Source organism: Lycorma delicatula, chromosome 4 (assembly GCF_047948215.1).
Source record: "Lycorma delicatula isolate Av1 chromosome 4, ASM4794821v1, whole genome shotgun sequence".
NCBI classification, from domain to species: domain Eukaryota; kingdom Metazoa; phylum Arthropoda; class Insecta; order Hemiptera; family Fulgoridae; genus Lycorma; species Lycorma delicatula.
Window position 1 is genome coordinate 92,661,264 of NC_134458.1, and position 25,942 is coordinate 92,687,205.

The 25,942-nt window shown below is 29.3% G+C and overlaps 1 protein-coding gene across 7 annotated transcripts in view; it reads right to left on the bottom strand.

Annotated features, from left to right (window-relative positions):
* LOC142323647 (uncharacterized) overlaps positions 1 to 25,582 on the bottom strand; it is a 242,657-nt gene extending 217,075 nt beyond the window's left edge. For all 7 annotated transcript variants that reach the window (XM_075363663.1, XM_075363660.1, XM_075363657.1 and 4 more), the window contains exon 1: positions 25,157 to 25,582. In XM_075363663.1, the coding sequence (XP_075219778.1) occupies positions 25,157 to 25,309 (153 nt within the window). In that variant the 5' untranslated portion in view covers positions 25,310 to 25,582. The remainder of the gene's footprint in view (positions 1 to 25,156) is intronic.
* Positions 25,583 to 25,942: the final 360 nt, after the last annotated feature.

The window sequence follows — 25,942 nt, forward strand, 5'->3', positions numbered from 1 at the left end:
TAAAAAGGATTTGCAATCGTGTTTCAATTGACACATTAAGAAGGCTTGTTTTGTCTGGTTATAAAATCACGTCACTTGTAGGAAAGAATTTCCTAAAGCTTTTTTTCAGCTAGAATAAAAGGATTATTTTTAATTTAAAATAAAATCACCTCGAAGTGATTTCTGATATATTTAATAACAGCATACCTTTCTCTCCAATAAAAAAACATGGTGTGTTGGTTTGTTTGTTCGATGTATGTGCTTCAATCTTTTATTTTAAATGAGACGCTTACCATCTAGCGAAAAAGATTGAATTAACAACTGTATAATAAATATTATTGTGTACCATAAACAGTACGTTGTTTACATTAACATTTATTCTATACTAACTATTTTTTTTTTTAATTTAAAAAAAATAAACACTGTAGACATAAGTTTTTTTTAAGTTTTATAAAAATAAATATAAATATAGAAGCACCAGGCTTCTTGATACGAACGATGTATTTATACAACATGTAAATGTATTAATCCTTTTACTTCATTATATTTCTGTCACCATGGCAATAGAAATATAATTAGGTAAAATTACTAATCTTTTTTTCTTTAATGAATATCTGAAAAATATTTAATATTCTCACAAACATGAGGATATGAACGCGTCGATGGTCGAGGGGGCTCCGCCCCCTGGTTAAACGGTCGGGCGACCGAAGCTAGCCCTGACCGGCTAGTAATAAATAAACATATCTTTATTCTGATCGGAACATAAAAATTCAATATAGATCATGTCAATATAAGATAAATTATAAATAATAAAACATATAAAAAAATGAAAAACGGATGCGTTTTAAGTTCATATTAATCATTTAAATACAAACATAAAGTAATGTTAACGTAACTAAATACATTAAATATACAAAAATTACTACAAAATAATTCACAATTCAGAAGCTGCTATTAAAAAATTATTTTGAGCACATATTTATGTACATCTTTAGCGAGATGATAATAAATAGTGTTGTTCTTTTATTTTGTTTATAATTAGTATTATTTAAAAAATTATCAACAGAGTAATATTATTTCCGTAAAAGAAAATCTTTTAATTGTATTTTAAATAAAACTGGCAGATACATTTTTCAAATGGCTCAGCTATTTATAAAAAAAGTGCAATGGAAGCATAACTCCCTTTCTCGTAACTCGAAATATTGTGTTGAGTTAAACAAAAACGTGGATATTCTTCTTAAAAAAAAAAAATAATAATAAAATAAGCGCCCGTTCTTTGTTGCGAAAATTGCACATTAATAAATATAAACACAAGAATTTTTTAACATATTTAATTTTCCAAATATCGTTCTACACGATTCATACTTACGGACACCATATAGGCTGATGGGGCCAGATGGGCAGACAGCCCAGTTTTATATCTTAAAAACTCGATGATATTTTTTGAAGGAGACTCAAGAGATGATATACTTTATACGGGGACATATATACGCATAATAAGTATTTAATAGTGACGAATAGCTGAGCATTTTATTAAAGCAGTTCAGAGCAAATCAGTACGGCTAGATTATGTAACAAAATGAATTTGAACACCCATGAGAACTTACCTAATAAAACAACCAAAAATTTCTCTTTGTAGGCAACAAAAATACTATCATTATCATTAATAGGAATTCTACCCACGCGATCACTAAGTTACGTCTACCTGAGTATTTTTTTTTTTACTGCTAACATTACTTTAAAATTAATTAATATTAATCTATTATTATTATTACAACTATTATTTTATTAATATTAGAAGTTATCTCCAGCTTAATGTTTTCAGTATTCAGGCAAATTACAAAAATATTGCATATTTATTTCAATTTTGCATCATTATCACCTCAAATAATGAAGAGTGCCCTTTCAAAACTATATATGTAACAAACAATATGAAGGTAACTGGTTACATAGCAGCAAAAGATGAATACCTCCTCTAAAATGCATTTATGAAGAATTTAACGTAAAAATGTATGAATGAGCAATAAATAAAGCAATGCTTTATAATTAAGGTACAAAATATATATGACAAGGATTATAGGAAGATATCTTTTTAGAAGAATATTTTGACATCTGTGATATAAATTTATAATCTATTAATAACACTACGTTAAGGACGAAATGATTCCGGAACCGATTTAAACTTTCTCCATACTTAAAATCTCAATTAAGAAAATCGGTTTGCGCCTCCACGTTGGTTCGTCTGGATAACCAGTTAGAAACGTGGAGATTTCTACTGGTGAACTAAATCGGAATCACCTCTCTGGATCACATCCAGAGTTATAACTCGGGAATTTATTCCCACCCAAGGCTGACTTGCCTTTGAAAGTCAAATATGGAAGGTCTTTTAAGAAAAAATCCACCGTCTGGTAAATACCAGAGAAGGCTGCACTCGGATCCGGTGGGCAGCTGCTTAGAAGATAACAATGAATCGGGGCGTTTGGAAACACCCAAAAACAACACAACTTCAAAATTGAGGATAAGACACAAGCAAATAAACTACATTGCCACTCACAACATTTATTCTCTAACTCAACCCGGCAAACTAAAAACTCTAACAGACATAATGGACAAACAAAATATCCTAATCGCAGAACTTCAAGAAATGAGAAACACCGATCGAGAGCCGTTTGAATCTCAGGGTTACAGAATTTACAAAGGAATCCCCGGGAAACGTGTGATGAAGAATTGCCCACAGTTCGGAACAGGATTTGCAATCAATCTTAAAATAATTGACTCAGTCGTAGAATTTAAGTCTTACTCCCCCAGGATTTCAACCTTAACCCTAAAATCAGCCAATAAATTCTACATCATAATAAATGTCCATGCTCCCACCAATGACAAAAACAATCTTAAAAAAGATAGAGAAGAGATGGACAAATTCTGGGAACTTCTTGACCAAACTGCAAACAACATAAATAAGACCCACACCAAGATTTTAATAGGGGACTTTAATGCCCAACTTGGTAAAGAACGAAGATATCGTGATATTATCGGAAAATGACCTGCCCAAAAGAAAACTAACAAGAACGGCCAAAGACTTGTCGAATTTTGCAGAAACCATAATATGATCTCAAAATCCACCTATTTTGTGAGAAAACCAAACAAATTGAAGACCTGGAAACACCCAGATTGGAAAAAAGGGGAATGGCAACTCGATCATGTTTGCATGGACCGGAATTATCACAAGGAGATTTATAATGTAAAAGTCTTGAGAGGAACAGATACTGGATCGGACCATTACTTAATTAAAGTTAAAATAAAATTCACCCCGCAAAAAAAGAAAAAATCCCAACCTAAAAACAAAAGAGCTTATCATCCACATAAATTAATAAACTTTGAAGAAACAACAAAAAAAATCAAATTAACTAATAATTTAAAAGAACTGACATCCCAACTGAAAGAAATAGCTGAAGAACTAGCCCCTATAAACCCAAGAAAAAAACACCAATGGTGGCATGAAGAATGTGACAAAGCAGTCAAAGACCGACACCGGGCTTGGATCAACCACCAAACCCAGAAAACTGAAGAATCTAACCATGAATTCACCAAACAAAGGAAAATAACTCAGAAAATTATAAGAGGAACCAAACGACAAGCCCAAAAAACTTGATTCAGCAAAAAAAAGAAAGTTCCAAGAAAACTAACTTCCGAGACTATTATAAAATTTTTGGTCAGGCTCTTCAAAGATATGAACCACCCACCCTTATGCTGAGAGGAAAAAAAGGAAATATGGCCCACACCAATAAAGAAAATGCTGAAATTTTGGCAGAAACCTTCAATAGACTCCTCAACTGTGACGACCCCCCAGAGCTTTTTGAGATTGACACTGAAACTCCAGTTAAAACTTCACCAGTAAATATCAACCCGCCAACAATTCAAGAAGTTCTCGCAGCCTTAAATGAAATAAAAAACTACAAAGCAAGCGGAGAAGACCAGCTTTTCGCAGAACTCTGGAAACACTCATCAGTTTATTCAGTCAAAACTTCCCTACATCTATGCCTCGTGAAAATATGGAACGAAGAAAAACTTCCAGAACACTGGACCACAGCCCTCATTCATCCGTTACATAAAAAAGGGGATAAAACTAATCCGGAAAACTACAGAGGCATATCTCTCCTGGATTGCACATACAAAATCCTGTCGAGAATCATATACAACCGATGCAAAGACCAACTTGAACTGGAACTTGGGGAATACAAAGGGGGATTTAGGCCATGGAGAGGTTGCCCGGAGCAAATAATATCCCTAAAACTTATGATGGACTTATATAAAAGACGGAAAAAACAACTAATAATCACCTTCGTCGACTTTAAAAGGGCCTATGATTGTATACACCGACCATCCATGCTGAATATTCTGAGAAACCTGGGCCTTCACCCTAAACTCGTAAACATGATAAAATTAACTTTTTAACCAATACCCAGTCCAGAGTGAAATTCAGAGGTGAACTCTCTCAACCCTTCTACATAAAAACTGGATTGAGGCAAGGAGACGGCCTCTCACCACTCCTTTTTAACTGCGCCCTCGAATTTGTCATGAGAAAATGGTATGAAATAAATCCCAAAAATATAAAAATGGGTACTAAGAAAAACTCCATCACACTAAATTGCCTAGGATTTGCAGATGACCTAGGTCTTTTAGCAAATAATATTCAAGAAGCCAAAACACAAATCATGAGCCTTCAAAACCTAGCACAAAAGATAGGGCTTCATATCTCTTTCGAAAAAACTGAACTAATGGCCATAGATCCTCTGGTAATAGAGCACATTACGGTAAACAATCAGAAAATTAAAATAGTAAAACAATTTAAATATCATGGGGAAATAATAACTTATAATTTAAATGAAAAAGTGACATGGCAAAACAGGACAAATAAAATGATTAAATCCCAAAAATTAACTTGGTCAACATATAACAAAAAATGCCTTTCTGCTAAAACAAAACTTAAACATTATAAAACTGTAGTACAGCCAGAAGTCACCTACGGAAGCGAGACCCTTTTCAAAATCATTCAGAAAAACCGAATTGAAAAAATTCTGAAAATAGAGAGGAGAATTGTCAGAACGTGTATCAATAAAAAACACCAAAAAGAAGGCCAATGGTGGATTGTGCCAAATAAGGTGGTGTATCGAGAAATAGAGCCTGTTACTGATACTATGCGGAAAAAAAGAATCTCTTTCTTTGGTCATCTCATAAGGACACCGGAAACAAGACTGTCAAGAAATATCATTGAAAAGCTCTGGTTCCAAAAGCTAGAAGTAGGATGGATCAAAGAAATTACAGAAGATATGAAAGAATTGGGAATTTCCCTGACTGACCTACAGAATAAAACTGGAAAAATTACAAAGCTAAAAGATAAAAGCATTAGATTAAAACAAAAGACAGACAAACGACAAACAACGAAGAGGGTATTTACGGATGAAGAAAAGAAAGCAAGATCTGAACGGATGAAGAAATACTGGGCAGCTAGGAAGAGTAAAATAACACTCTTTTCTCAGAAAAGATCCAACTAAAATTGACTTAAGTGGTCCCATGTTGGCCGTAAAAGCATAATAATAATAATAATAACACTACGTTAAAAACGACGTATACATCCCCTAATATATTCTCATACCTTAACATATTTTTCTGGCTAACGTACCGAGTAATATATATATTTTTGTTTCATTTAAAATTTGACTAATATCTATACTATAATTAATTTATAAGAAAAGTTTGAGTATTAAAAATAGCTGCATAACGGAGAAGCAAAAGTAAATATTAAATAAACGATTGGCATTAAAAAAGCGAATATTTTTTCTCTTTTTTGTTATTATATAAATGATAAGATGTAATATTTAATCCGCTCTTGCAACTGGTATTATCAATCCCTATGGAATAATAATTTAACCGACTTAATTACAACATCTACGTAACAGTACGTTGATGTTTCTGGAATGAAATTCTTCTTTTTCAAATCGTACAGGAACTACGTTACCAATTTATTTATACAAAAAAAGAAAAAAAAATATTATAATAAATTTTTATACGAGTCTGAAATACAGAATTTGTAATTTTTGGAATTATTTTTTATTTAATTGCACATTCACCCTTCAAAGAGTTATGACTAATACACACTTCCTCAGCAGCTTAAGAGAGATGATTTTTTTCACATGTTTATTTATACAATGCCGGTTGTAACCTCATTCTACGAACAACCTTGTATGTGTTTGTAAGTTGTGGGTGTTGTTGACAGTTTAATACGTCCATAATCTAACAAAATAAATTATTTTACTGATGGGACTATATAGAGAAACTAGCATAAAAATACACACATAAATGCATGCACGCAAGTATAAGCATACAAAATTCACCATAACCAAATACCAGTCACTCTTTTTGCCATGACGACAGTTTTGCTAACATTTAATAACTTTTACATCTATTACATTATAAAATGGAACATCAAAATAATATAATTTAATATATACAAATTTTAATACCTATTGATTGGATTACAATAGTAAATAGATAATATATATAAAAGTAAAAAATTCCTGATACTTATTAGCTGATTATTTTATTATACTATTTATTTATATTTATTTTACACTATAAACTCATTTCGGAGTTAAAACTTACATTTTAAATGAGAGCAATTAAGACGCATATTTAATCATAATTGGAAGAATTTTTATTAAAATTGCTTTCAAAAAAATTACAATTGTATGAATATAGTTATATAACAACAGCGATAACATATTCAATATAACAATAAGATAATTAAAACAAAGCTTTTCAGTTAAAAAATTACACTTACATTAATGTGAAGGATGAATCTGATGTGCTTTTTCTCCCAATTTTCTGTGGGCCTTCTACCGCTCCCCCTGAAGGCCGCCAGCGCCCACAAGGGGGCGTTATCGCCCACTTTGAGATCGAATGCTTTAGAGAATATTATTATAAAAATTACATGTTTTCTTAATTAGTTTTTGCAAACACCTTGGATTATTATTTAGTTTGTCTACATGTACAGTATTAATTACTCTTACCCGGTGCCATTAACTGGATTACTGAGAAATTTAAACTGGTGGCATAGAAGTGGATTCAAATTCAGTTAAAATTAATCTTTGAACAACAATTAACCGTATCCTAAAACAGCCGATTAATCAGCGATTACGCTAACCGTTTGTCCAGCCGATGGATCTCGTTTAAAGCACTATTTTATCAAGTAAATTCTAATAACTTATGAATTTTTTTAGATTTTAAATGTTTTGCGCAAGCAGCTTCTGCTGTGGTTTACAAAATGTTTTTCTAACAACTTAAATTTTGGGTTGGATTTTTTATAAATATATCTTTCAAAATGTTAACACATGGGTACAAGTAAACGGAGAAAAATACAAAACTTGTAATTTTAAATCCTAAAAAAGCAATAACCATCATTCAGAAGAAGTACATAAATCAATTGATAAGTATTTATTTCAGCTTATACGTCCAAAATGACATAACTTAGTTCTATGAATAAAAAAATACACAATTTATATATATATATATATATATATATATATATATATATATAAAACTATCAATTATATAGAAAAGAACACTTGATACTTTTTTCCTTTTTTAAGTTCCACGAACATTTTCACAGTGCGCACTGCTTCATCAGGTGAACAAATATAAAATTATAAAATTAAACAATTGTTAATATTTTTAGAGATACTCTCAGTCTACAGAGTATCTCCTTAAAAATTTTAACAATTGACTAATTTTATATTTATTCACCTGATAAAACAGTGCAGATAGAAAAACGTTAAAGAAACTTAAAAAAGGAAAAAATCAGTAAGTGTTCTTTATTTGATTGACAGTTACAATAATTATATTCCTATAATACTTATTACTAAGTTATTCTTTAATATTTAATGTAATATATATATAAAACAAAAATCACACTAATTTACTGAAATTTTGCAAAAGTTTACTCTGCAACAGACAAAAACGTTTATGAACCTAACGAAGTTTTTATGTTAAGAAAAAAAAAGAAGAAAACACATATAATGCAAACGTTTATTCCAGGACTTTATTATTTACTTGTAAGTGAACTAAAAAAAGGCCCTTTAACATAAAGGGTTTTTCAGAGCTATTTTACTAAAATATCAAATAGCTCTGACAAAATAGCAAAATAATCAGAATTATAAGTAAAATAAAGAAAATAAACAGATAAATTTTTATATTCTATATACTCGTGTATATATATATATATATATATATATATATATACACACACACACATATCACTAAAAAAAAATCTAATACCAATAGTCGACTTTTTCCGGGATCCTGCATCATTAGTAGTTATGTTTTATGTTTTCTAAATTTTTTTACGTTATTATTTTTTTCTTTGTTATTTGTTTGATGTCATTATAGGATTATGTACAGACTAATGATGCGGGATCCGCGAAAATCGACTATTTGTATTGGTTTGTTAAGTTTTTTTCTTACTGTGTTTGGTGCTTAAGTTATTGTTTTTTAATATATACAACACATGACACTCCCTCAATGAATCATGAGACCTTGCCGATGGTGAGGGGGCTTGAGTGGTCAGTGATACAGAGTAGCTGGACCGAAGGTGCAACCATATCGGAGAGGTATCTGTTAAGAGCCAGACTATGCAACGATTCCTGAAAGAGGGCAGTAACTCTTCCAGCAGTTTTTAAGGGCGTAGGTCAGGACGACTTAAACGGCCATATCAACATCACTCAATCCTCTGAGTACTGCGTAGCTGAAAGCAGTGGAAAACTACAGCTGCTTTCTTTCCAAGAAAATGTAGCTCTCTGCATTTTTATATAAAAAAGATGGAGGCGTCTTCCTTGGTAAAATATTCCGGAGGTAAACTAGTACCCCGTTCGGATCTCCAGGTGGGGGACTTCTATGGAAGGAGTCACCAAAAAATTAAAAAATTGCATACTACGAACAGGAGCGTGGAACATTAGAAGTCTAAAAAAGGTTGGTAGGTTAGAAAATTGAAAGAGGGAAATGAATAGGGTAAATGTAATGTAGTAGGAATTAGCGAGGTTCGGTGGGAAGAGAAAACGACTTTTGGTCAGGTGATTTTAGAATAATTAACTCAGCTTCAAATAATGGGCAGGCACAAGTACGTTTCGTAATGAACAAGATAAGGAAGAGAGTAGAGTATTTCAAAATGCATAGCGATAGAATAATTGTAATAAGGATAAAATCAAAACCTAAACCGACAACGATTGTTAACGTCTATATGCCTACAAGCGCCCATGATGATGATGAGGTAGAGAGTGTATACGAAGAAATTGACGAAGCATTTAAACACAAAAAAGGGGATGAAAATTTAATAATAGTTGAAGATTGGAATGCAAGCACTGGAAAAGGCAAGAAAGGAAATACAGGGATGAATACGGGCTGGGCAAAAGGAATGAAACAGCGGACCGACTTATTGAGTTTTGCACGAAGTATAATTTAGTAACTGCCAATACCCAGTTTAAAAATCATAATAGAAAAATATCACATGGAAAAAGCCAGGCGATACTGCAAGGTATCAGATAGATTACATCATGGTTAAGCAAAGATTTAGAAATCAACTCGTCGACTGCACAGCTTACCCTGGAGCAGATATTGATAGCGACCATAATTTAGTGATAATGAAATGTAGACTGGGGATTTAAAAACCTGAAGAAAAGGTGTCAGATGAATCGGTGGAATTTAGAGAAGCTTGAAGATGAGGAGGTAAGAGGTCTGAGTAAAGAAGATAAGGTAGAAAGTGTAGAAGAAGATTGGGAGAATGTTAAAAAAAGATATTCTTAAATCAGCAGAAGCGAACTTAGGCGGAACAAAGAGAACTGGTAGAAAACGTTGGCTTTCAGATGATATATTGCAGCTGATGGATAAACGTAGAAAATATAAGAATGCTAGTAATAAAGAAAGTAAAAGGAACTATCGACAATTAAGAAATAACTATAAACAGGAAGTGCAAACTAGGGAAGGAAGAGTGGATTAAAGAAAAGTGTTCAGAAGTGGAAAGAGAAATGAACATTGGTAAAATAGACGAAACATATAGGAAAGTTAAGTAAAATTTTGGGGTACATAAATTAAAATCTAATAATGTGTTAAACAAAGATGGTGCACCGATTTACACGAAAAGCAAAGTCGATAGGTGGGTGGAATATATTGAGTTATACGGAGGAAATGAATTAGAAAAAGGTGTTATAGAGGAAGAAGAGGAAATCGAAGAGGATGAAAGGGGAAAAACAATACTGATATCTGAATTTAAGAGAGCATTAAAAGATCTGAATGGCAGAAAGGCTCCTAGAATAGACGGAATACCTGTAGAATTACTGCGCAGCGCAGGTGAGGAAGCGACTGATAGATTATACAAACTGGTGTGTAATACTTACGAAAAGGGGGAAGTTCCGTCAGACTTCAAAAAGCGTGTTATAATGATACCAAAGAAAGTAGGAGCAGATAAATGTGAAGAATACTGAACAATTAGCTTAACTAGTCATGCATCAAAAATCTTAACTAGAATTCTATACAGAAGAATTGAGAGGAGAGTGGAAGAAGTTTTAGGAGAAGACCAATTTGGTTTCAGGAAAAGTATAGGGACAAGGGAAGCAATTTTAGGGCTCAGATTAATAGCAGAAGGAAGATTAAAGAAAAACAAACCAACATACTTGGCGTTTATAGACTTAGAAAAGGCATTCGATACCGTAGACTGGAATAAAATGTTCAAAATTTAAAAAAAAAATTAGGGTTCAAATACAGAGATAGAAGAAACTTGCTAACATTTACAGGAACCAAACAGCAACAGTAATAATTGAAGAAAATAAGAAAGAAGGCGAAATAAGAAATGGAGTCCGACAAAGATGTTCCCTATCCCCGTTACTTTTTAATCTTTACATAGAACTAGCAGTTAATGATGCTAAAGAACAATTTAGATCCGGAGTAACAGTACAAGGTAAAAAGATAAAGATGCTACGATTTGCTGATGATATAGTAATTCTAGCTGAAAGAAAAAAGGATTTAGAAGGAACAATGAACGGCATGGATGAAGTCCTATGCAAGAACTACCGCATGAAAATAAACAAGAACAAAACGAAAATAATGAAATGTAGAAATAACGGATGGACCACTGAATGTAAAAATAGGAAGAGAAAAAATGATGGAGGTAGAAGAATTTTGTTATTTGGGAAGTAGAATTACTAAAGATGGTCGAAGCAGGAGCGATATAAAATGCTGAACAGCACAGGCGAAACGTGTCTTCAGTCAGAAATATAATTTGTTTACATCAAAAATTAATTTTAATGTCAGGAAAAGATTTTTGAAAGTATATGTTCGAAGCGTAGCTTCATACGGAAGTGGAACTTGGATGATCGAAGTACCTGAGAAGTAAAGATTAGAAGCTTTTGAAATATGGTGCCATAGAAGAATGTTAAAAACCAGATGGGTGGATAAAGTGACAAATGAAGAGGTGTTGCAGCAAATAGTCGAAGAAAGAAGCATTTGGAAAATATAGTTAAAAGAAGAGACAGAATTATAGACCACATGTTAGGCATCCTGGAATAGTCGCTTTAATATTGGCGGGACAGGTAGAAGGAAAACATTCTGCAGGCAGGCAGGCAACGTTTGGAATATGTAAACCAAATTGTTAGGGATATATACCGAAATAAAACTACTAGCACTAGATAGGGAATCTTGGAGAGCTGAATCAAACCAGTCAAATGACTGAAGACAAAAAAAAAACAACACGTAACTAAAACATAAAAGCAAACAAGATAAGTTCTTCAAGCAGATGTCTTTAAAACGTTTTATCACACGTACGATTTAATGTAAAGGCTATGCGCATACATCATATTTTTCTTATTTAAATTAAGGACTAATAAAAAACATTAATTACAACCATTGAAACAAGAATAAACAGAAATCGCTAAGAAAAATGTAATCAATAAAAAGCACACCACTGCCATAATATACATCTCATTCACTAAGAAACTATCAAATATCTACGAAGTATTAAAAACGTTTTTTTTTTTTTTAATTAAACAAAAAGTGCTGAAAATAAAACTGGAAGGTGCCATTAATAAAAAAAAAAAAAAAAAAATGCAAATATTGAATTTTGTGGCCAGTGGATGCACATAAAAATACATATATGCAGTTCATTAAACACGTAAACATGAAACGTACGTACAATAAATTAATGAATTTTGCCCAAATGCAAATGAAAATTAATTTCCGTGCAAAAAGACTGATAATAATTTGTACAGACTTTTAAATTTTCAATTTAAATTTTCTTGAATATAATTAAGGCCACATTAGTTCAAAGCAAGAAAAAAACTAGCACACGAACAAACGGCTGGACCGATGCATCTACAACCTTATCTATAACAAATTACCTTTCATATCACGTTTTTTTTACTGTTTATACCGCTGCTACACACATAAAATACAGTACTGTGTGATTGCGTATGAGATCGGTGCTCGTCTAAACGGTTAAATTCTTTTTTGTCAGTTTTACATTATTCTTTGAAATACGGGATCAGTAAACATATTCTACGCGTCTTTTTGTAATAACAATTATGGTTTTCCAAATATTTACAATTCTTCTTGCATTCATTACATTTCAGTAAAAATAAGATTTTATTTTTTAGAAATATAAACTTTTCATATCTTTTTTCTTTCTATCCTATTTTAAAGGTAAAAAATATTTATCTTCTTATTAAAAAAAAAGAAAAAATATCCCACTATAACGATCGATGACATAGGAAGAGGACTGAAACATGAGCAACACAAATGTCAAAAGCTACGTAAAAATTATCTATCCGCGACTGAAGAACTCAAATAAAGTAATGAGATGATATTTTATAACATATATATATATATATATAAAACTGAATTACTGCACAGATTTACTAAATCGGTAGTACACAAGAATGTAAATAATTTTCAGCTTTCAGACTAAAAATATAAATTACCGAAAACAGCATAAAAATCGCAGAAAATACTCATAGCATGTACCCTACAACATATTAAAAATACGTGTCCCTCAGGTTATTTGTTTTAATCGCCTGACTTAAAAAAATTGCAATTTTAAAAACTACTGCTTCACAGATCTGACTGATCACGTAATATACTTCTAAACTGTATCTTATATGATCGTGTAATCTCAAAAAAGAAAAATTAATAAAATCAAAAAATAAAAAATAATTTTTTTTATAAAAAGTCCAATAATTTTCATAAAAATTGTACTTTAAATTGTCATTTAAAGCTAGAAAAAAATAGTAATAGAAAAACCTCAGTTTATTTACAGAATTTAAGCCGTACAAAAAATATTTGTAAATTACAGGTAAGAATTTTTATCAGGAGTATGTTAAAAAAATCAGACATTATAAATATACAAAATAATGTTGATAATAAATAAATAATACAAAAAGCTGTGAATAAATGTAAATAAAACAAACTGCATGATTTTATTATCACTAAGAGTAAGACCTGATGGTTTACTTGGAGGCAGCAATAAAATTTTTAAAGAACAATAAGCAGACACATCAAAATATATCAAATTTGCGAGATACTGCTTGTTGTAAAATTAAAGAAATCTGCACTTGGGCATTTTTTTTTTAAAAAAGTCCCAAGGAGAAACTATGAACCTTTAAAGGTGACTGGAGAATATGCTGGAATGTAAAGTTGTAAAGTTATAGAGCAGAAGATGTACAATACAATGTAGCGAGGTATAAAGAATAAGATCAGCTATGTTGTGAAGGGTACAAAGGACAGTGTAATAATGAAGTCCAGATCATTTAATAGGAGAAGGAAGAGTCAAACTACAAAAAAAGCAAATTGTTGGGTTATATTCTAGGAGATTTGTGAAACAGCAGTAAGACAATGGTGGAGAACAAGATATAGAATATATATTCCTCCCTGTGCCTTTTTATAAAACTTTGTCTTTGCCAGTCATAATTTGAAATTTTCTTTCAAATTTTTCTGGCTAACCACTTTTAACTTTTATAGTTCGCATTGAAACATCAGTGCGGTACAATGCAGTAGTGTTGGCCGTTTCCATGCAGGAGTCTTAAAGGTCACAGGACAGATTAAAAGAGACCAGTAATATTTAACACTACTGGCTACTAAATATATCTGGCCACTATTCTACTAATGATTCTAATTAATAACCACGCTTGTCTAGCGATCCAGAAATGTAGTAAAAAACAGGTATATAACCTACAACAAAGAATACAACTATAGGACCTCAATTCAACAAAACTACACTAACTTTAATTTTTTTATGCACAATAATAATAACATATAGATGGGTTACATATATACAAGAAATTCAAGGAATAACAACGCAATGTTTTCAAAACGGTCTAAAAAGTAAACTTTTACTGGAGTATTATAAATACTACCAACTGAAATACCAATTTTGAGCGATTTGAACATAGTTGATCAAATTTTGTAGGAAATTATCTACCAAATCTGTAGTTCCCAAACCATTATGCATGCCATAAGCAGTTCACAAGACCTTTGTAAGTTTTACACAGTAACCGATCCACGTTGTGATTAATTCTAATTTTAAAAAAATTTCACTAAAGATTTTTATCGTAAAATAAAACAAAATAATCCTATTACATAGTTAAAATCTATTTTTTATTGCTTATTTTTATTTTACCTATAGTACATGTTTGTTATATACTTGTGTTTAACCCATTATGTATTAGTAGTACTTTGTAATCTGTGTAGATACAATCAGGGTTACTGGCACCCCAAAGCAACTTGTTTTTTCAAGGCTATAGCTAATTAAATATATTATTGATTTCATTTCAGAACAAAACCATTCTAAACAGAACAGAGCAGGCTTTATGATGGCATAGAAATGGTCTAAAACTTGTGTTCCCTGGCAATTGTTTAGAAATGTGGATAAAAAAATATTTCATCATTTGTCAGAATTCAAGGTCAAAAAAAGTATTTGCATGTTATTCTACTTTTTTCTGAAAAAAAAAAGACAAGATTGATTTATCATATAACAAGCGAGCTGAGAATAGATTGCAAGTCCAACACTGAATTGAACGTGAAAAACTTACAGGCTTTTACAGTGTTAACAGATTTAAAAAAATGGAATTATTTCACTTTTTCTTTTGACTTAAAAATTTGAATTTTTACTGATCATCAGTTAAAAGTCTCTTATTTTTTAATAGTCACTAATTACCTTTCTTTTATCTTCCCTATTGAAATTTTTAATGGATTTTACCTCAACAAGAAATAACAAATACGTCTCAAACTAATGCTAGCTTTGTTATGGTGATCGCATTGCTTTTCTGATGTAGTAAAACATGCTACAACCACAAGCTAGCCATTAAATTTTTGTTCTTGGAGCTGAAACAAAGTATTAGAAGCTTGATGAAAAAGACGTTGAAAAAGAAGGTGAAAAAAGGAACTGTTGAAATATATTTTTAAGTAGCTTACAAAAAAAAAAGATTGAAGAAAAGCCTTAAAACCATGAAGAAATTGACCAAAAAAAACCTTCTAGTTCAAAAGGAGATAATAGATTAACAGAGCTTTCACATTAGCTTTAATCAACTAAAGTTGATTAAAGCTAATGACACTGGTTTAATATGATGACACTGGTTTCATATAGTGTATATGAAACCAGTGTCATCATATTAGATTATTGCTGATTATCAATTTATTATAGTTTTTATTTAACATATTGCTACGACATCACTTAGCAAAAAGTCTACCCACAAGAGCATGCTTACAAATTCGCCAGTCCTCATACTTTGAACAATATGTAATAATTTTTAGCTAATACTATTACAAATAAAAACGATTTCACTGTGAATTCTGTCATGTGTGTGTGTGTGCGCACGCCAATGTGTTAACACACACAGCCATTCACAGAACAATGAATTTAAATATTAATGAAAAAGAAGGATTAATTTAAATATTGAAATTAATACTTAAACTACTAAACACAAAGGTGAATAGAAACTGTATGAATTCAATGATAGCTCAATAACTCAATATATCAAATCTACAAATTATTGTTTATTATCACAAATTAGGTAATATTCTAAATAGGTTAATTATCTATAACACTATTTTCACATAAATTTAAAATATCTATCAGTACAAATAAATCTTTATATTCATATCTCAAATGTTTACGTAATTTCCTTTGAATGTAAGTTATTACATATGTTACAATATATATTTAATATGTTATATCTAATGCTAATTACATCAAACAACATTATACATCAAATAAGAACCAGCTTATAAAATCAAATGTAGGCGATCACCAGAGTCCGTAAAAAAAAAATATGTTTAATAAAAAATGATTGATGACTTATGTCATATAAAAAAAGAACAGAAAAATATTCTTAATAACTAAATTATAATCTACCTATCCTTAAACATAAAGAAATAGTCACATATGTCAATGCATCCGGTTTTAACATAAAAATTAAATACAACAATATTTAACTTTTCCAATCTGTACACAGAAGGACCAGAACCATTCATACTTCATTACTACCATTGGTTTTTTGTTTTATTACAGTGGTCTTTTAAAGAATATTCATTATATTCAACAATCATTAACTAAATTTCATACAATTTGCCATAATCAGGATTCATCACTACACAGAATACAGCTCCATGTATAATATATGTTAAATTTTAATGGATTTTATCTGAGGAAGAACAGACAAACATGTCTTAAATAATACTAGCTTTGCTATGGTGAACAGTTACAACACTCTATAATGTATATGATTACACACGTTTGGTTCTCTGGGGTAAATTAGTAAAAATAAATCTCTTACAATGTGATGGTCCTGCAACACTAGGAATGTCTCAGGGCAAAACAACCTGGATACTGAAGGAAGTGAAGTAAATAAAAATGCCAAATCTCAAAGCTGCATTCAATGAACTGTTCCCATCAATTACCTAAGGTAAGAATATCAAGTAAAGTTAATGGAATGCTGTTGCTGGTTTCTGGTGGTTAATGACCATAGCAGTTAATGCCATACAAAATAAAATTAAAAATAATAAACCAAAGTGACATCATTACTTTTGTCTTTACTGGTTTGTATTTAGTGTTCCTTAGTGTTTTTTCAATGTATTTTTGTTTTGTTCAATAGAAAAATACATGTATAGAGTAAACAAATAATTTATTTATATAAGTTTATTCTATTCCTAAGTTATATTGAGTTACAATTTTATTTTTTTTCAAATTTACTAGCTAATATATGAGTATATGCATAGTTTCTATTTTTCATTATTTTTTATTTAAATTTTCTAAAAAAAAAAAAAAATAATAATAAGGTAAACCATACATTTCCTCACCACAGATCAAATAAATAATGTTCAGATGAAATAATTTACTGGGCAAAAATGAATTTCTGTTCGTTTTTTCATAACTTTTGTAATATACACAACATTTTAAATTAAAAAATTAATTAAATAACAAAAACTATTACAATGAGAAGGGCTATCAACAAATATTGATAGTCCTTAACTAATGGAGAAAATTAAATCAACTTTATTTTTATTCTTTAACTTTATTTTAAAATCCATTCTAAATAAGATGAATGAAAACAAGAAAATATTTTAAGAGAATAAATTTATAAACTCCTGCTTAAACTACCCAGAAAAGACTAACACTTAAGTTTCATACATTCATAAATAATCAGCAATTGAAAGTGTAGATAAGTTAATGTTCATCAGCTGTGAACACATTAGATCCCTTTAATTTTAACATTTTTCACATATGTTTGGAAACAAGAACCAGGGAAGAATATTTCCACAGGGAGATTTATTTAAGAATTAATAAATTAAAAAACCCTTTCACTACAAAAAGGGTTAAGTTGCTGCATAAAATTTCAAAAATGAATCAACAAAAATTATAATTAATTGAAATTGATTTAGATTTTGGGGCAAACGTTTTTTTGCAAAAGGTTGAAGAATAAGTTAGGATAAATAAAACTTTCCAGTAATAAAAATACATATATTTATTTATTTATTTATTCTTTATTTATTCTTTATTTATTTATTATTCTTTATTTATAATATTCTTTATTTATTCTTAAAGAATGCTAAACATCACAGAGAAACAAATCTAATAGATGTCTAAATCTCTGTGAACACAAATTAATTTATAGAGTATTAAAACACCTTTAAGTTAACCATATATGTAAAAAAAAAAAAAAACTTTTCACCAAGAAGGGTGGAGTCCTCAAAGATAATGTTAGGATAGAATACAAAACCTTGCATGAAAAGATTAAGATATCCTGAAAGTTTATCGACACAGGGTCGGAAGGTTTTTTTTAGCCAATTTGAGATGCACAATGATAAATATAAAAATATTTAAAATCACACTTCTATTGTAGTAATGATTAGAAAAAATAAATTACATAAAAGTTAAATGAACGAACAACTCTTTAAATTAGAAAAACATTAGTATTTAATCAAATACTTGCAATTAATATAAAAAATATTATTTTTTAAATAAATCTACTGTTCAAATCTTAAAATCCAGTGACTAAAAAAAAAAAAATAATTTCATGAAATCACTTTATTTAAACATTGCAGAAATATTTTTATTTTTTCTGTAAGAACAAATAAGCAAAATTAATTTTACATTCCAATAAATAAGAATTTCCAGAAGACAAAACAAATGAAAACTGAAGTAATTGAACAAAGATTTAAAGAATTTTTTAAAACAAAATATAATTTAAGAACAAAAATAATAATTCATACATAGTTACACTATTTTAAAAGAGAAAGGTAAACAAACTTATCAGATATAAAATTTAATTTAAGAGTAATAAAAAAAAAACAAGCACTAAGTGTCAGGTAAATTTTTTAAATAAAGTACAACTCTATAGTAAACATAACTTTAGGAATAAAAAAAATTGTGTACAATGCACAAGATTCTTTCAAATTCCAGGATGCTACTCCCAGAGACATTCCTGGTGTTGCATAACCATCAGATTATAAGGGATGCAGTGTACCACATTATTCAGGATCCTAATAATCCATAGTTTCAATACCCAAACTACCAAAAAGAAGTTGATTATAAATAAATAATTTGCTTTTTTTTATTACTCAATGAAAATTGAGTAAATTAATTATTTCAAAGTAACAATAAACATGTAAATTTTCTAACATTAAAAATGAAGTTAAAATTTATAGAGATTTATTCTAGACTAGTGTGGATTTTTTAAAAATAATCTGTAGATGATATCCGATTGTTACAACAAAAAATCTTTTATTTTTGCAAAATGTGTCTGGACCAGAATTTAAAAATACCCACCAATTTTCATGAAACTAAAACAAAGAAAAATGATTGATAAGCAATTCTTATAAATTCTCTCAAAATTGAAAAAAACAAAACAGTAGAATGTTAGTAAATTTGTTTTTAATCTTTACACTTTTACCATAGTAAATCTTTAAAATAAAATAATTCTAATAAATCACAGTTGACAATATGAAAACCTCAAAGAAATAATCATACCACTTTGGAAAAAACAAACGTTTTGATTTATTTATAAAAATTTTTATATAACTGAAAAATTAAAATGGTAATAATTGCAACTAGAAATAATTAAATCTCTCTCTCTATTAACATATAATGAACAACTGAAAAACTGATAATCAAAGAATTACTAACTGTATTAATAAAACTGTTAAAGGATTAACTGTACAAAAAAAAAGTTAATGTAAAAATATGTGTCTGTAAAATACAGACACATAGACAAATTAAAAAAAGTTACATACGACAAAATGTGGTTAAACTGATAAGAAAAAATGTAATACAGAAATGACAGCATATATTAATTCCTTAATATATGCAAACGGGCTTTCAAATATTTTTAGAGCTTTTATCTGCTCCTTTGACAGTGGTGTTAATAGTGAGTTCCATTTTGAGGTACTTAGGAGACCCACAAAATATGACCAAATGGTATCTTATCTTTATTTGATAGTTTAACAAATATTTTTAATCAATTTTTATAATATTTCACAACTGAATTTATGAAATTAATGCACTACGTAATTTTTTCATGTTGTAATTAATATATTTGTGTGTGTGTTCCTATTCCTTTAGAACAATTTGTTTTTATTTAAAATTCTGTTGTGTATAGTACTTGCATTTGTTCTTTATAAATGTGATTAAGCATTTATTTAGTTCACTTAATGTAATACTGTTGTAATCGCATGTTTACTTGCCTTGCTCATAAGAGCCTACTAATTAAGGCCATATAAAAAGCTTATTTTCCAATTCAGCCTTCTGTCCAGTTCCAAACATGAACTTAGCATATATATATATCTGGTATTTCATAACAAATTGTTTTTTTATCCCAATCATTTGGTTAACAGAGAGATAGGAACCTTATATCACGCACTGATAGTTTCTCCAAAAAATAATCCTACAACCTCGCCACCTGTACCTGGAAAAATAAATATAAAGGTTCATAACCTGATGAATCTGGCTGGACGTGATAAAACTGGTTTTACATAGACATTTCAGAGAATAACCAATATACATTAATAAAGTGATAACAGAGGAGTATATCCTATCAAAAATCAAGTAAGGATACCTACAAGGAACAGATTCCCCTCACCTAGTAGCTCCAGTGTTGAGCTAATCACTTATCTAATAAAATGTATAATTAAAAAATTATAAAAAAAAGTGTCAAGCTGAACGGTTAATGGAAAAAAAATGTCCAAGAATCTTTATGATGTTTGAGTTATGAAACATTAAAATTATTAATGGCCAGTAAGTGGAATCAGTTAAGGAAATGGAAGCTGTCTAAGAAGGAAAAATTTTGAGAAGATCAAGACATCGGTGAAGATATAGAGAAGTTCACGAACTGATTTATGACAATCCCAAACACTATAAATGGTAAAAGGGAAGATGAAGAAGAAGTGTTTCTCAGAGTTTGTTTTGTTAGTGTGTTATATAAGATCCTTTACATCTAGTTTCAAGTTAAGATCATAAAAAGTTTTTTTTTTTTTTAATATAGGCAATTTATTGTTATTTACATTAGTGATATGTATTTTATGTTAATTTATGTGTCTGTGACTTTGCTCTTTATTTTACATAATATACGGCCTATCAGTATGAGTGCAAACATATTAGCATGAGTATGGCATTTGACTATGTTAGATTCATAATTGTAACAATCGGCAAACATAGTTGGAATAGGTAAACAATGTGCGCAAAAAAGTTACTAGTTTAGATACACTAATATGAGCACACAAGTTCCAATGCATCTAATCATCCAAACAACATAATATGCGGCTTTATTATGCATGTTGCTCATCCATTACTTACAACCGTGTCCAATGATGACCGTAAGGATGAATTTAATATAATCAAATATCTTACTTATACTTATGTCTACACACCCATGCTGAGAGACAAAATGTTATGTAAAATAAATAACAAGATCACAAATCCATAAAATGGCAAAAAATGCAAATCATTAACACAAAATAGTAAATTTCCAAAATTAAAATAAGAAAAAGTTACAATATATATTCTTTCAAAAGAGTAGACAGTAAAAAGAAGGTGAAAAATATTTATGGATGATTATAAGGAATATTCTCTGCATTACCTTTATAATAATTTGATGACATCAATATATCAGTGCCACTATTATATTGTACATGCTTTTTGATTTGGAACTTGTATATTTTCAAAGTTTTGTAAAAACATTTTGAGTAAGAAAATGCTAAATGAAAGCACTAAAATGATGTTCAAGAAATTTATTTTCATATATTTACAATGACAATAATTTTATTAAATTTGCTTTTTGTGTAACTTATATAACAAAAGATGCTAAAAATCTATTTTTAATCATCGTGAAGGAATAGTGATGGTGATGATGATGATAAATGACATATCTTCACCACACATCATATAAAAAAAAAAAACTGAACAAAATTGGCCTGTTTTGTAATATTAAAAAACCTGTAGCTTTTTTTAAAAAGTCATTATTTCATCATGAATTTTTTAAGTTAACAGTAAAAGTTTAGCGATAACTTCACAATACATTTAATATTATAAAGGCTTAATGAAACTAATTTGTCAAATGCTGCATCATTAATTTTTCAGCTTTACTAGCAAACTTAACCTCAATTTCATGCTTCTTTTACAGATATTTACCAAAACTGATTCATAATTTTTAAATCAAGTTAGTACATATCATTTACAGGAATAAAGGTTCAGGATTACAAAATGTACATTAAACAATATGAGATGTTAATGTGTGATCTTCAAAATTAATCAATCTCTATCTTTAACTCATTTTTTATCTTTTACTTCAGTTTTTAAAGGACGTATATTTAAATTACGTAATTTATTAAGATTAAAAATTATTACTCGAAAAAATATTTAATGAATGAAAGATTAACAATGCTTTAGTAACATAATACACAGAATAAAAAACTAGCATTACAGTTGCACACAACATAACCTTTTGAGTCGATAGCTAAAAATAACAATACCTGAATTATGCTATAATATAATATATTAAAATATAACAACTACTTTATAAAATTTTTATTAAAAATCTGAATACTCATATATAAATGGAAACATTTTTATGAAAACATTATTTTTAAACTAATGTAACTGAACTGGATGATCATGTTTGCTGAATTTACAATTGATTACATCTTACTTGATGATCTTGTGTACTATATAATCAAGTGACAACATACTGTCACTTGACAGGATAACAACAAAAACCATTATATAAAACCAAAGCATCAGATACTCAACTTAAACAAAGCCAGATACAAAAATTTATCATCTTAGTATCAGAATCAGTATGGAATCAAGAAAAAACAGCATTGATGACAATACTGACATTTATAAAGAAACATGTAGTAGTCATAATACTAATCAACCAAACCCTTAAACGTTTGTAGAAAAAGTAAAATACTACATTTTTCTTTAAGTTATTGGCTATGTAATGCCCTAACAACAATACAGCTAGATTTTGACAAGCCTTCACCTAGTGACAATTTTAAAACAAACTTTTCACACATTTACACTACACAATTTTTTCTTATCTAGTAACAACTGGGTAAAATTGCTAACCTAAAATTAAATGAGCAAAATTTAATTTTTGCTCATTGAATAACCTGTAACAAATTTTTTTTTGAGATCAGATGTCCTTAACAGCTAAGCGCCACAACTAATATATTCAGCTGTCAGAACATGGCAATATTTGAATTTTAATCTTTATTTGTACAACTAACATACTAACTAAACAGAATTTTGAAATCTGATTTGCCTTCTCCTTGTTTGTGCTTCATGAGTGAACTGAAGGAAAATAAGAATTTTGGGTCAAAAATATTAAATTTTAATTTTTTGCTCTTTTGTTCATGTATCTGTTACGTTTTGTATATATTTTGTTGTACTACATTTGTTCATATCTTTGTCATATACTAAACTGTGCCAAAAAATTTCAGAGATTCTTTTCAAAATTTTAACTCACCATCAACCTACATTTAACTTAAGTTTAAAACTTCAACTTAAAACTTAGGTTTTCCTAAATCTAATTGAACTGATATAAGGTTTTCTGTACTGATATTAAATACAATTAAAATATATTACATATCATTAAATATTCTTAATTCTTAATTATTTAGAATTAACTATAAATTATATTTAAGAATTTTGAGTAATTCTTTATTTGATTGTGCATATAATTTAAAAATTCAACCCCTCCCCCCAACATCAATATCAGATTTCATGAAAATCTATACTGCAAAACAATGCCCAACTACAATAAAATAAAATTAATTAATCATAATGAATTAAATATCCATTTTTACAAGCAATTCAATGACATAACCACCATGTAAAATACACAAAGTATTTTTGTAAAATAAATTTTTTATTAAAAAATTAGAAATTAACAATTAGAATTCACTGCAACAAAATTCAGCTAAGTTTTTGGCAAGTTAAAATTTGTACATAAAAAATATGAAACCAATCACTAAGTACACCTACCTATATTCTTCACATTAATTAATCAATTTCAACCTAATCAAAAACTAACTCAAGATAATATTATTACAAAAAACTAATCATTAGTAATAATAAGAAATACTGTATATTGCAACAATGAATTAGATTACACACATGAGAAAAAGACTAAACTAATGACATGTGCCTGTCAGACCAGTTACAACAAAGACCTAACCTAATAAAAATATTACAAATTTTATAACACAATAGCTAATAAAAACTAGGATAAAATGTATACAAAATGTTACTGAGAGTAAGCAACACAATTGTCAGTTACCATAGAATGTCAGTAACAGTTTTCCAACAAAAGAATAACAAAATAATCAATATTTTAACAAATGCACACCGTTACTGCAGTTTAAATGCACACAACAGAGTAGTTTAAAATGTTTTAAAGATTAATATAACATTACAAAAAAAAAAAAAAAAAAACAGGTAACTAATCAAAATTCTTTTCCTTCTGATTACTGTTACAAAACCAAGAGTAAACTTCAAATAAAGCAATAACAAAAATATATGTAATGAATATTAAAAACGCTATCGACCTAGTAGGGCAATGTTAAATGTAAAAATTTAATACGAATATCAATATATTATAATCTGCTAATTAATTACTCATCTTTTGTTTCATACATTATATAAATGTACGAAACACAAAAGAAGATCACTTCACTCGTTTTCTTCACGATGAACAGATATTAAGGAGTTTAACCATCATTTGAAAATGACAACGCTTGGGAAGTCCATTAGTATAAAATAAAGGTCAGCGATAATGCAGAAAAAATAATTTTGCAAAGATTTTAATGTAATAACGCATGTAGCAGTAAAATGAAAATTTTACTGTCAAAATGGTAGTCGTTCACCGACGTGATCGTCGACCATGTGCTGTTTAAAAAGTCGTACATGTGCATCCATACGGTCTATGACACTACCAAAACTAATCAATGTACAAGCAGACAGCATAATAACAATGCATGCATTAATCTAACCATAAATATCAACAATATAAGATCAATAATATAAAAAGTACGAGTAAGCAAAACTAGGGCTTAAGAGAAAAGTAACCAGGTGTACGAAGAAGCATACCTGGTCAGGTTTACTGGGTTGAATACTGGAGTCCGGATTTTCAGCACTTTCAATTCTTGATTTCACTTCTTCGTCCAATGTAATATTTTCACATTTGTCACTATTTTTATCAGGTGCTTTAGGTTCATTGCCTTGTTCAGGCCATGGTGCCATCTTGAATGTCAAGGGGCCTAAAAATTGCTGATTGGCCACAGGTGAAACATGTTGTTTCCTATCAACATCAACTGTTTCATAGTTTTTTAAGTAATTACTTCACAAAAATACCCAACTGCAAATTAACACACGCAGTGTCCATTAACAATCTATACATTCCCATTTCGAACGAGCTTCAAACGTAAATAGAACACATAACAACCATTATAACATTGATTCATGGAATCGAATTACGACAAACGAACAAAATACGGCTTGAATACAGAAACCACATTAATCGATACATCGAAACAACAGACTATAAACTGTATTAAGACAGTCCTAATTGTTCAACTTAACCACGTAAAAAAATTGTTTTTTTATTTCCATTATTCTGCTGCAAAAACAACTTCCGAATGTAACCATAGTGATTGAAACTTCAGTTGTATTAAAAAACCTAATTTTCAACTGGAAATAAAATATTTTTAAATTAAATTTTACTGTTTGATATCATTTAAATTTTAAGAATTTTACTGAAACTTTGTCACTTAAAACTACCTTTATATAAATTATGGTAACTATACATGTAGCCGTAGTATAAAAAGAGAATTAAAATTCTGAAAATTATTACTTCCATATCAAAATGATATTACT